A 14,026-nucleotide genomic window follows, 5' to 3' on the forward strand; every position below is an offset into this window, starting at 1 on the left:
ATTTATTTCTAATATAATTATATTTTTCCCACTAAGAAATAAGTAATTAATAACAGTCCGTGAGGTTATGTTAATTAATCAATTTAAGACTAGTGATGATTAAACCGTAATATTTTTCTTGCTTGAATTGTGCTAAAAGATAGTAAAAACTTTGAGAGAATATTTTTACTAAAGATCAATAATCTTGCCTACAACAATACCTCCGTGAGAATTAAAACTGAGGCAACCAAGATTACATACTTGAAATAATAGTTTATTAAAAATTACTTCTACTCTACTATTTTATTCATTAGTTATTATGTATTAATTTTGCTACGCGAGAATTACAAAATTAATATAAGAATAACTTAGAGATAAAATATGTAGACGTGATAATAGATTAATTAAAAATCATCATTCCAGCACGGTATGAAATGTAAATAAAAAGTTTCAAGCCAAGGATATAAAAAAACCGAGATAGTATTATAAAATATTTCAAGCTTCATCAACTATCCCAACAAAAAGAAATTACTTTATTATGGAGTAAGAAAAGATATAAAGGATTTTTGGAAGACTAGAAATATTTAAAAGACTAAGTAAATATTTTTACTACAAGGAAGGAAAAGAAAGAGACCGAAACTAGTTCTTGTGTCTTGCAAAAGATTGGATGATCATTATAAAAAGAGAGCTTGCTATTTATGGGAAAAGATGAGTAGCTTTTGTCATGTTCCACTTTTGCGAATGTGAAATCTATGTATGCAATGGTAATCTTTGTGTTGTAGATTCCATATATGCAACTATGATACTTTTACTTCACTCTTGACTTCATGAGTTAGTCTTGCAAATGTAGGTTCCATGTATGCAAATGTGACATTTGTGTATATAGATTCCACATGCATCTATAGCTCTTTTGCTTCCATTCGTGACTTCATGGGTTAGACTTGCAAACGTAGGTTCCATGTATGCAAATGTGACTATATAGATTCCACATATGCAGTTATGCTCCTTTTCATCTCTAGTTGTCTCTTTCCACAATTTCTATACGTGTATTCCACATTTGCGAATATGAAAATGATGTGTGCAACTGTGGCTTTGCTTCATTCTCATGTCTTTTAGCCTCTTTCTTTTCTTTTTCATAATTTCTTTTTCTTACAAGATTTGTTAGAAAATATGCGAGGATCGGATATCATTATTCATATTTTATTTTAAAATCTTATTTTTTTTAGATATGAAATTACATTAATAATTTATAACTATGAACATATAGTCAAGTGAATGTGCTTCACTTGCTCTTTCGATCTCCATGCTCATAGCTACAATGCTTGTTAATGCAAACCCAGCACTGAAGAAGGCACTCCTTTTTGCCAAAAGTACAGATTAAATTTCTTAATTTTATTTCCAGTTTTGTAAACAAATTTGTCCTTATTAATATAAGACTAATTTTTCGACACATACGTTGCAAGTGTATGCCGAATCATATAGTCAACAATTTTGTTTTGACTAAATAATTATGCTTGAAGAAATAAAGTACAAATTCTGTGAAGATTAATATGAACTGTCATATCTTGACTTGTTTGTTTGGGGTCAAGATGATTGGATATCGTTTGAATCTACAAAAAATGAAGAATCAAAATATAATTAGACTACATATAATTTTTTACTTATTTTTTAATTTTATGAGGTACAAAATGTAATAAACCGTGTTCCACCTAATAGCTCCTTATAGCCAATAGTCCTGGCGTATGTTCCTTTTATTCATTATGGTTGCTCTGTCATGACAAGGACATAGAGTTAAAATTATTGATGTTCGTAGGTCGATAGCGTTAAATTGACATATATTTTTAACCAAAATAAATGCTAAAATTGTAATGACATGTTATTTATTTATTCTAAACTCACATCATTTAAAGTACTATTATAATGGTTATTGTGGAGTATTATTTATTATTTATTATGAAATGCTTTTAAGTTTTTCTTCCTTGAGGTTGAAGGCATATTTAGTTATTCCTAGTCGACTTTTCTTGAGCTTTCCTTTCACACGTTTATTAATTGAGTTAGTCTACATTTATTATCTAATGCAACTCTTCATACTATTTTAAGGAGGAGGAATTTATTAATTTTCTTGAGGGTATTATAGTCCCTTAATTTTATTTATAGGGTCATTTAGGTTTTTTAACTTTCACTTTAGACCTTCACACTTATAATATAATATAATTTCGGTATTTACAGTTCACCATGTGGTAAGCAATGTGTAGTTTGAAGTTCATCAAAACTGGCTAAGCTTTAAATAGTTTTAAAAACTGGATATAGGAGTGCTCAAAGTGGCTACGTAGTGCCATTTCTACCTTATCTTCTATGGAGTTATCCAAATTGGGAGAGCATGATACATGGTGTATTATGGAATTCCAGCTCAAGTTTAAACATTGATCACAACAAATTCAGGTACCGACATAGTTAAAGGCAAAATATTTCTCAACCATAACTCGAAATTCTTTATTTGTGTGTGGTCTTATTGTAGATAAATAAATATATTACTGTTGAATATGGGTGCATATAGTTTTACAGAATTTGCCATACATCACAGAGAAGAAACTTGCGAAGCTCCCATGTCAAGAACTACAATGGTTCAAAGTTAAATAAATTCGAAACGCATGAAAAGCTTCACAGAACTGTACTTCTCTCCCTTCCGATCGAAGAGTGGGACTGCTCGGATACCTTGTCGCAGCTCTGGCACAGGTAGACATGTTTGCCCAGCGAACTCATCCTTGTCGGACCTATTATAATCAAGAACTTTAATGCGAAGTAGAGCCAATTCAGGTACTGTTAGTGGAAATTCAAACTGTTCATCCCAGGTTGGTATCCAATTGTCGTCCATTGTCTTTGTTTTCTTCTTTATGGCATCAGCAGGAACTCCAGCAATTCCTACCTGCACATAGTTTTACATCTTAACCCTTCATATTTTCCTATTACAGTCCCACTTGAAACACAATAGTAGAACAGAAATTTCGAGAAAAAAAATTGGAAAGCTACTTCCTTTTAATCTTTTTACTTTTCCCGTTTCCCCCAAACAAACTGAAAACAATTAATGCAATACAAAAAGACGACAAAGTATATTGAAGGATAACATATTAATCTACCTTTGCATAGAAATCTGGAGGTGAATACGTATCAAAGTGTGTCTGATCAAAGTCCTTGTCCCACCCATCACCCATATATACAGTCACCTGCTTAATGCAAGAAGGGTTAGATCAGTTTCAAGAACAATGGAACATGAGCAACAACAACGCTATCCTACAAAGTCAACTAGCAAATTACCATTCCCCATGTACCTTTAGTGTAGTTTTGACAGGCAGTTTTTTTGTAGGATCGAAGACCTCATTGTTGGGACCAGCTGTCAATAGTAAATCAGGTTTCTTAACATATCCACAGCCACCATTAGCCCTGAACATACCATGCATCAACCAAAGTGATCTTCCATAACCCTGCCGCAGGACACTTATTCAGTACCTATTTCTTCGGAAATTTGGTAAGTAATTACTAAATGGAATAGAGGATGAATGACAACACCAATCAGGTCATAATTCATGTGTTACAGGAATTAAACACTTCAACGTAATCCAAAGAATTTTAATCAAAGATTTCTTTAATCGGCTAAAACATTAGAAGGATGGAGAGAGTGGCAGATTCAATAATGGGTTTGCAAGTTCAGTAAAACCTAGTGCTTCGTGGTCAAAGCTTACATATATGTACGAAAAACAAGTACATATAAAGTTACACATACATTGGAGGACCTACTCTCTCAATCAATACCCACAACGTCTAAGTTCTAGATCCACACAACATAGATATTTGAATTACTGGTAAGAAATAAAACGACTAAAAAAATAAAATTATACGTAGTTATTATAATATTATTACACTTCGGAAAAAACAAGGAAGGATCAATACTACCGCTTTCCTCTGAGAATCAAATGTTGCATCGAGATAATAGGAAAATAATCTTCAAGAAGGAAAAAGCCATGTTTGGAATCTATATTAATGTAATACCAGCAATGATAAACCAAGGAGAGGAGAACTAAAATCACACGAGAATTTATTCTTTCAATCTAGCTTCATAATACCCAGTTCTAGTTTGTTTTCTACAGGATCGGAGACAGAAGGCCAACCTGCATATTAAATGCTACCATTTGAGCTCCATGCGTCCACCCAACAAAAGGATCATAATTGGACGAGTCAACACGTATTCCCTTTGGGTATACTCTCAGCAAATTTTTCTGCGTGAACCTAAAAAGAAACATCATGGGAATACAGACAATTAATTAAAATGTCCCTACAGATATGTACAGTAGGCAAGTTACAAATGCTATGGGTAAATTTCTTAGACAATTAATTACAAAGTTATCTCCAGCTATGACAGTTGGTAAGTTACATATACATGGTATAAGTAAATTGCCGAAACCTTCACATGCATGTACAGGTAACATTGACAATCAACTAGTATATGATACAGTATAACAAATCATTTCTGATGTAACCCAAGATTTTGAATGTATAACCCAAGATTTTGAAGTATAAGATATGCTGAACTCGGTCATCTTAATTCTTTCAATTGATCATGCAAAAAGGAAATAAAAAATGGGAGCAAATTTAAGAGGTGGACATAAACTCGAGGAGCTACATTAATTATTCAACTTCCAATCTGCCATTGAGATGTTATAGCTACATGCATATGGATCAATAACATCACAAATAACAGAGGAACTTTCGGATGGATGAATACAGAGTTATACCTGATAATCTCTTTGCTATGAGTATCTACAGCCTTTTCAAGTGCTGGTTCACTGAGACTAAGCCGTCTTACGTTGTTGGGGTCAACCCTCAGCCAATCAGATAGTCCTCCTTTCCCCTTTCCAGCATGAATGGCAATTAAACGTTTGTATTCTGAAGCTACATTCTTCTCTGACTTTGGATCTCCTTCATCATCTTCATCATCTTCTCCTTCATCAGAATCATCCTGCTGGGAAGAAGTCTGTTAGAATAGGGCAAACAAAGAAGTCGGTTAAAAAATGGACATGCTCAATAATAGAGGCTTAATAATTAGAGCATTTATTGCACCTCCGCTCCTTTCTTTGAGGCATCTTTTTCCTTGACTTCCTTGGCTTGTAAGTATTCTTTCGGTGGCTTAGTTGATATCATAATACGTTTTTTCAGTGATTCTGGAGAAGGAAGTTCCTTCAAACACTCTGAAGGAGAAAACAGCATGTCTCCAAATGTTTGAGTGATCATCTAGTATGTAGTCACAAAAACATTATTATGATCAAAGAAGGCGGTAATCATATCCAGAAAATGCACATACGCACCTCAGCTACTTTTGCCTGAAGATCTGGAGTTAGATGATCTTCAAGTGTTATTACAACAGGATACTCAGAAGCAGAAAAAGCATGCTCCTTAATAGACCTCAAGCATTTGATGAGTGCCACTGGAGTGGTCAGTGTCCTATGTGAAAAAGCTAACACTCAAAACTACAGCATGAAAAAGTACAAGCACTATAAGGGGAACTCAATATCAAGATTCAAACGTTTGAAGACCCAAGACTTCATTATGATAGCACCTATGGTGGCTATCATGGGCTTGGAATCCTCCATCCAACCATCAAGAGCTTGGGATGCTATAGAAGAGCAAGGAAAGAAGACTTCAAGGTCCATATATGCTAGAATGGATGTACATGAGGAGGAGGGCCAAGGCTCAAGAGAATAAATAGACTCCTTTGGGTTTATGAATTGTTGATGAAGAACTCTCCTGAGAGAGCCTCCCTTTGTGGGAATATCCCTTACCTCTTCAATTGAACCTCCCTTGGATTCTTCTAGTCAATATTCATGTATGAGTTCAATTTCTCTTCCCCATTGGATTGATTTGTTGTAAATAAATTGCAATTAGCAGGTTCAAGTATATATTACTTGGGTCGACTAGTTGTTTCTTCTATTAGATTCTATTATTTCTATCTCTATCTTCTTCTCTCTTTCTAATTTTTAATTTTCTTGTGTTAATTCAATCATAACATTGTTACATAAAAGAAAAGTTTTTACTAGTGCAGCAGTCTCTGAATTCAAACTTGAGGTGAAAGGCATATTTCACTGAAATTTCAAGCATTAAGGTAACCCAGGAGTTATTCCTTTTCTCTTTTAGATCATAAAAGATTGTTCGTGTATGATAAGAACCACTCTTTTGTTAAATCACATTCTTGAATTCTGCTGTGATGACTGACCTAGCACTTAACTAGAAATTTTCATCCTGGATCACACGGTTTGGTATTTTGCTCAGTTTGGTAGTTCGCTTTCACAAAAGAGGCAGGCATAATTCTCTTTTACAATTAGGGAAAGCTCATGTTGCTCTTAAATTCATAAATTCACAGCTTTGATTAGTCTATTGGAGTACTTTATTTTATCTTATGAGTCATAAGAGAAAAAACTTGTCATTTCTCTAGCTTTCAAGTAACTTAGGATCAAGCATGTAATTGTGAATGTTGTTGTTTGACATTTCTGCAGAAAGCTTAATATTTCAACTCTTCTCGAGCAATAATCATGACGAAATCTTTAAGAAAATCTTAAACGGGAAGTGCGTCCAGGATCATCCTGTAATCATCCATTTATATTGCACCATGTGACAAAAAATGAAATGCTTCTCCTTCCACTTTGCTTCGCGACCAATCTACTGCCCTGATCTCCTAATGCCTGTTTGTTAACATAGTAACCCCTTTTGGCCTCCCCAACAGCCTTGCTGGTGATGGATGCAAGATGATGCCTACCATCCACACCACGTGTAACAGACAATTAATGAACATTTCCCCCACACCAGATTGAAGATGAACTTAAGTAGACTTGTTTTTCACCATTTAACTTAGATGTAAACATTATATGAGATTTTCCATGTCATTATTTCTCAAAAAGAAAAAAGAGATTTTCCATGTTATTATCTGTTCATTGCGTATTTGAATGGACACTGCATCTCTGACTTATTTATCTTCAGAAATTTCTTGTACTGATTGTAGGATGTCCAGTTAACACAAGCCAAGCAGCTTCAGTCTGGTCATAACTGCAGGTCCCTTTTTCCTAGGGTGTTGTACAGTCTAAACAGGTGCCTACGAGATGGTCACTGTAGGCACTTTCAGTTAATTTCAGTTAAATTGAATGAACCGCCTCATCTAAAAGCTTAAACTGTACTTATAGAGGAGCACTTCCATTCATTTAATAATCTGCCAACGCTTCCCTTCTGAAATGATTTCCTCATCTTCATCTAACTAGCTAATGGTGAAATTTAGTATCTTAGTAATATCACGATCTGGAACTCTCATGGTATAGGAACATAAAATGCAAATTTCCTCCCAAAAATTTAAAAATGAAAAGAAGTAGTTCATTGACAAAAGAAACAAGACGCCTAAAGCCCACTGCACAAGACTGTAACATGTAGCCTTCCAAAAGCATTAGCACACTCATAATGTGGAGTTTGTTAGTAGAACTTGTTCATATTCCTGCTAGCCGTAAACTTGCACTAATCAGTTGTGACAGTTGCAGTGCTCTTGGTTTAGTACTTAGTACAGGTCTACACGTGGATATATGTAAAAATGCATAAGCTTATTAATGGCTTCAGTTATATAAACATTTGGTTTGTGCACCGGGCTGAAACAACAAAAAGTAGATATGCATGTAAATTATGCGCAAAAGCATAACCTTGTTTATCGGGCTTCAGTTAAGAACCGGCCAAATAAAGTGAAAATGAATGAAGTGCTTATAGCTTCTTCAAAATTTAAGAGTCTACCTCTTGGTTTGTCACTAAGAAATATCCACGAATTAGCCAATTCGCTTGAGAATATATTCATTTGACAGATCATATGGCAACCATAAACTCAACTGAACATATACAAAGCTAAGGTCCATAGATTCCACAAATAAACTAGAACATTCATACATTAATGCACATACCTTCCATGTAAAACCTCTACATCATCTTCATCTGAATTTGGCCAAATATCCAATTCAATTACTCTGACACCTCTCTGTAGAGCTTGTATTATGGGGACATCACTGCAATCACTACTCAGTTGATTCCCAGTTAGATAAGAATTATGGCCTGTGTATATGTAGTAATGAGACAAAGGTGCAGTCATATCATGGTGAATCTGGAATCCAAAAAAGATCCATTACTCCATTAGTAAATTCATTAAGAATACATCTAATATACTACTTTATGAAGAATGACATTAAATATACATGAAACTTCTGATATATTACCCCGCCATACTCATGTACTATATGATAGTGTTTCACTGTACTAAGAGTTCATATTAATTTAACATACACATTAAATAAGTAACACTACTAAAACAACAAGAACTACTAGCCAATATTAGAAGAAAAAAGAAACATCAGATCAAAAGTCTAAAATTTGAGCAGTGAAATAAAATTTTGAATTCTAGAAAGTTACGAAAGTTGTACAGAAATAGAATGGTGTCAAATATTAAGTGATATATAAATAATTGAGTCAGGTGTGGTTGGTATGGCGGAGATGTTTTCCCTTATACAATCGTTTCCTGGATCATCTTTCAGTATTTGATAGGACATGGTATAGAAATGATATTTTTCGATATTAAATGTTGATCACAAAGTCTAACTATTTGATTGAAATTAGAACATTCGAAAAGAAAGCTGACTTTTACTCTCATTTTTGGTGCAAAATATATTCCAAATTAGACACTAAACCTCACAAAATTAAATTAGTACCCCGAGTTTAGGATCGAGAGGAGGATTAATATCAGAAAAGAGATACTTGAAGAAAGCATCGAGCTGGAGGCCTGTGTGCTTAGGGTCGCCGTGCTTATTGATTATCGCCTGAGCGTCGTCTAAGGTTACATTTTTCTCCTTCTGAACTTCAATTAAGAACCGATGAAAGTTGTCGGCGTTCATGACTCTGGCACCGTCGGAATAATGGTTGAATGTGTTCTTCACGTCCGCCGGAGCCTCGGCGGCGGTCATTGTAAACTGCCGACGGAAAAAGAAACCGACTTTGTACGTCTGTTTCGACATTGTTAAGTGAAAGGGAAAATGAATTCCAGATTTTCAATGCAACTGTTTTTGAAAGGCAGACAAGAACGATCCGATCGTCGTGAGACTTCTTTTTTAACAAACTTTTCGTTATGCGTGAGTGTTTTATATTATTAAAAAATATCTAATATGGGAGTGAGGAGTTGAAAAAAGAAAATGAATTGGGGTTGAACTTTTAAACGTGTCATAAAAATAAGGCGACCGACCATTTAACATAATTAGGCAACTTATCGATCCTACACAACACACCATATGTCAATTGCCGACTATAAGTTGCATATGCTCCGTGCTTTCTTCGTATTTGTTAGGAGCCTAGTGTGCTATTTTTATTGGCTTATGATTGTATACTGTCAAAATTGGGGAGTTCAACTTTGGAGCTATTATGCCGCTCCACGCCTAACCTCGAAGAAGCCCGAATCAGAGCGTGAGGTGTGACCCCGAGGTGCGTCCCTCGAGGGAGCACATCGAAGGCTCATTATGGTCGACCTCGGAGCAGTACAATCGATGATCATCATGGAAAGGCGGGAAAATTCCCAAATACACGTGGTTAGAGCTGATCAGGTCTGCAAGAATAGTACAAATCCGTACTGAGCCGTTATACAGTTGTACGAGTAGAATTTCTTCGGCATTTATTAGACATGTACAACGTTGAGATTCACCCCTCCTATATAAAGGGAACCCTTGTCATCTTGTAAGGGGATTCAAATTATTACACAACATATTGAATACAACATTCTCTGCTCTTTACTAACACTATTGTTCTTCACATTTATTGTTTATTCTTTCATTGTTCATTCATTGTTTATTTATTGTTCTTCATTTATTGCTCATCATTAACCGCAAAAAGCCATCTTTAAGGCCCTCATTATCATTGATTCTCATCAATTGTTCATTACCATTAGCCTCATCTAGACCTCGAGGCCCAGCCTTGTAACCCTATTGATTTGCATTTCTTATTTTCTTTACTCACACTTAGTGTTGTTCACGGTTTGACGAAAAACCGATCCAAACCGAAAACCAAACCAAACCGATATTTCTTTTGATTTGGATTGGTTTTGGTTTTAAATTTTAAAAATCGATAATATTTGGTTTGGTTTTGGTTCTACTATAAAAAACCCGAAAATTAAACCGAACCAAACTGATTAATTATATACAAAATTTAATAATTATTTATATACAATATAATATCTTTTTCTAAATAATTTTAAATATTTTATGCAATTTAATTGTTATTTTGAATTTTAGTTTATCCTACTTATATTTTAAAAGATTGCCTAAGCCCAAAATAATAGGAATCAACCAATTTTTTTTCCTTAAGAGACTTTAATTCTCTAACCCTCCGCACATACTTTTGCCTAACAGAAGAGTTAAAAAAAATCCTACCATAAGAATAAAGAAAGCAAACTCAAATTGCAGGAGTACAATGGCTAAAGCTTGAGAAAGCAAACTTTTAGTTATTTTTTTGTTCATTCTTTTCATATAAAGAGGTAAATAAACTTTCAATTCCGAAAGAAATATATAAAAAAGTATAAATTTAGCAAATTATTTTCAGATTATTGTCTAGTGTTGTTTCACTATTATCGACTTATTATTAGCTTACTACGAACCGAAAAACCGAACCAATGACAACCAAACCGATGGTTTATATTTAATTTGGTTTGGTTTTGGTTTTAAAATTTTAAAAACCGATTAAATTGGTTTGGTTTTGGTTTTTATCAAAAACCGATCAAACCGAACCGCGAACACCCCTGCTCACACTTAGCATCTATTGCCTAACAGCTAGTATTAAAATAGATCACGTATTTTTAGAACCACAAAATCAAATATAATTATAGTTACCCTTTATAAGGTAAACGGTTTGGCGCCCACCATGGGGCAAAGAATAATAGTAATTATTTTGGTGCTAGTTTTCTGAAAACAAAAGTTATTCTTCACATTTTTTCTTATCCAAGAATCTATGATTTCAAGTCAAACATGTCTAACTCCGCGAATGCATGTGAAAAAACCGGTATTGGACTTCAGGGAGAAAACGATGCAGACGCCGGTTTACCACCGCAAAACCCAGGAGTAGAACCAGCAGATTCCGGTATACCACCGCAAAACCCAGGGGAGGCATCAACACGAATCCCCATCGACACGAACTCGCGGAATGCTGTGCATGTCGATGTAAGCTCTCCTACCGATGGAAGTGTGCGCGGTGAGGAAAGAGACATTAGTCTTCAAGTCATTTTTGAAATATTGTAAGCACAACAAGTGGCTATTGCTCAGCTACAAAGCCACCAAAAAACCCCAAGCACAGTAGCACCGAAAATGGCTCCTCGAGTCAAGCAGGTACCAGAGAGATCGAGCAATAACGGGTTGGCGACATACCCCCTATTATGAAGATGCTCGAGGACCTTACCAAAAGAATTGAATCAGGAGAAAAGAAGATAGAAAATAATGATAAAAGGGTGGAGACTTATAACTCAAGGGTCGATCAGATCCCGGGAGCGCCCCCAATTCTGAAGGGCGTACATTCAAAGAAGTTCATATAAAAACCATTCCCACCGACTGCGGCTCCGAAGCCCATCCCGAAGAAATTCAGAGTGCCCGACATCCCGAAATATAACGGGACCATGGATCCCAATGAGCACATCACCGCCTATACTTGTGCTGTAAAAGGAAATGACTTAAAAGACGACGATATAGAGTCTGTCTTGTTGAAGAAATTTGGAGAAACGCTATCGAAAGGGGCAATGATGTGGTAACATAACCTACCTCCAAATAAGATAGATTCATTTATATGTTGGCAGATTCTTTTGTGAGGGCACACACTGGTGCCATTAAGGTCGCCACCAGGAAGTCCGATGTCTTCAAAATCAAACAGAGAGAGAACGAGATGCTAAGGGAATTCGTATCTCTTTTTTAGATGGAGAGAATGGAATTACCACTGATCTCCGATGATTGGCCAGTACAAGCCTTCACTCAAGGATTGAACGAACGAAGCTCAGTAGCTTCCAGGTAGTTAAAATAAAATTTGATGGAATATCTTACCGTGACCTAGGTGGATGTGCACAACATGTACTGATTGGTGCCAACCCTAAACCACTACAAAGTGTCAAAAGTGGTCGAAGCAGCTTTTACCCGAGATGGTCGGGATCGAATCCACAAGGAGCTAGAAGTGGGAATTGGATTCCTATCTAAACTAGTAGTGCATAGTTCTCTTAATTGCACTTCCAATCATAGTTGTTCAGTTGTTAATTCTAATTTTTATACTAATAAGATACTAAATTAAGCTAAGAGTGAATGCTTGTAAGGTTTTCTAAATGATTAACGAGGCATTAGGGAAGTGACTTTCTCCTAGGTGAATACTTAACGGGATCTAAAGTCTAAGACAAAGATGTTATGTTGGGGATTGAAATATAGCCAATGCACAGAACTACTCACTCTATACCTCTCGGTAGCTTGAGTGACTTTGCCCTAATTGACTTTCTCAAGACCAATTGGGTGTCAAAATTATGCAAGCAATATAGGCTCAAGTCGGGTATTGCTATCTCTAGTTTTAACCCTTTAAATTGGGGCTATAAATCTCTTAATTACGCCCTAATTCCTTGTTAGACTGATTTTCCTAGACTCAAGCTCTCTTTCTCAAGAAGAGTCCAAGTCAAATAGGCACAAATTAGTGTTTGCAACCACTATTTCAACATGGAAAACATAAATCAGTCCAAATATCAAACACCCATAAACATCTAAACATTAAAACAATAGACCCATCAAATACCCACACTAGGGTTGAGCCACAACCCTAGCTAATGGGTCTAGCTACTCATAATAATAGAAGATCGTTTCTTTTCTGAAAAAAAAGAACCTAATGGATCGAACTTGAACTCCGGGTGAGGATCGCCCCGGCAGGGTCGCTCTGACGCAGAGGGCCCTGAGAAGCGCAGTACTTCCGTAACTAATAGAGAAATAGATCAAGAATAACCCATATATTTAATTACAAACTAAGATAATGAAGACTTGGTGTTAAAGTAGCTACAAATTACTCAAAATAGAACAAAACAGCCGTTCACGTGCTCTGGAGTCTAACAGATTACAAAAGATACCCTAAAATGTGAAAAGAAAGTATTTATACTAGGCCAAATTTTCTGGACAAAAATACCTGTTGGCCCAAGAACAAGTGAAGTTTTGAAGATTGACAAAAGAACTCAGTCATGGACCAGGTCCATCTTGTGAAACAACAGTCATGATCAACCTATATATGTGAGATGCATATGAAGGAGATAAGTCCTACTGATCAAGCAGCAATATCTCCTGATCTGATCGAAAATGTTGAATATTAGATATGGGGAGAAAGTCTCCTTATATAAGGAGAACACAATCTAGGATAAAGATAGTGTTAGAGTTTAAGATCATCATGAACTCTTCCACGATAGAAGAACAGCAATTGAGTCCCAATCAAACTATGATTACTAACCTATTAAATGTAAGTGTTGTTCTATTTTACAGGTAATGCACATACACAAAAGTTAAACTAAATTGAGAGAAAAAGAGCAAGGCAATTTTGCAAGCAATTTATGTGTGCACTCCTGAAACTACTTGAACAAGATAGAAGAACCAGCTCGATCGTGTCTATCTTTTATTCTATTTCAATTGTAGTAGGTGGTTTAAATTGTACCTTTCAGCTTTCATAGAAGCAATTGTATTAGGTACCTAGAGTGTTCAAGTTATAGCTAACTTGAAGTTGTCGCAACAGTTGAGGCTGTGTGCCACAACGAGATTAAAGTTAATCCTTAGGTTTACAAAGAGTTTTTGTAAATGCTGTTTTGGCTCAGTGATTTTAGCGAAAGTTTGGGAAAATCCTACTGAGTAGTAGGTCATGGTTTTTTCACCTTTTGAGCCAGGTGTTTTCCATATAAAAATCTTTGTGTTCTTTATTTTTTGTATTTATTATTCCGCAAACAGTGGTA

General features: G+C 35.5%; 1 protein-coding gene across 3 annotated transcripts; it reads right to left on the reverse strand.

Annotated features, from left to right (window-relative positions):
* Positions 1–2,445: 2,445 nt before the first annotated feature.
* Positions 2,446–9,260, reverse strand: LOC104232080 (phosphoinositide phospholipase C 2-like). 3 transcript variants are annotated; one of them, XM_009785180.2, is made up of 9 exons: positions 8,757–9,260; positions 7,959–8,155; positions 5,340–5,475; positions 5,095–5,265; positions 4,770–4,993; positions 4,146–4,263; positions 3,309–3,461; positions 3,117–3,203; positions 2,446–2,905 (listed from the first exon to the last, which is right to left on the reverse strand). In XM_009785180.2, the coding sequence occupies exons 1-9, from the start codon at positions 9,057–9,059 to the stop codon at positions 2,612–2,614; spliced, it is 1,683 nt and encodes a 560-aa protein (XP_009783482.1). In that variant the 5' UTR covers positions 9,060–9,260; the 3' UTR covers positions 2,446–2,611. The 3 variants fall into 3 exon arrangements, with proteins under 3 accessions (XP_009783482.1, XP_009783480.1, XP_009783481.1); XM_009785178.2 differs by having other exon boundaries at positions 4,770–5,008; positions 8,757–9,186; XM_009785179.2 differs by having other exon boundaries at positions 4,770–4,996; positions 8,757–9,170.
* Between the last annotated feature and the right edge of the window lie 4,766 nt (positions 9,261–14,026).

The sequence above is a fragment of the Nicotiana sylvestris genome, chromosome 3 (genome assembly GCF_000393655.2).
Source record: "Nicotiana sylvestris chromosome 3, ASM39365v2, whole genome shotgun sequence".
NCBI classification, from domain to species: Eukaryota; Viridiplantae; Streptophyta; class Magnoliopsida; order Solanales; family Solanaceae; genus Nicotiana; species Nicotiana sylvestris.

What these genes read in the sequence shown, in the direction of transcription:
- LOC104232080 (XM_009785178.2), bottom strand. Translation starts at nt 9,059, where the DNA reads ATGTCGAAACAGACGTACAAAGTCGGTTTCTTTTTCCGTCGGCAGTTT. An exon ending in GTAGAGGTTTTACATGGAAG is followed by an intron (nt 5,476 to 7,958) that starts GTATGTGCATTA and finishes TTTTTCACATAG; the next exon opens with GACACTGACCACTCCAGTGG. An exon ending in CTGTCAAAACTACACTAAAG is followed by an intron (nt 3,204 to 3,308) that starts GTACATGGGGAA and finishes TGCATTAAGCAG; the next exon opens with GTGACTGTATATATGGGTGA.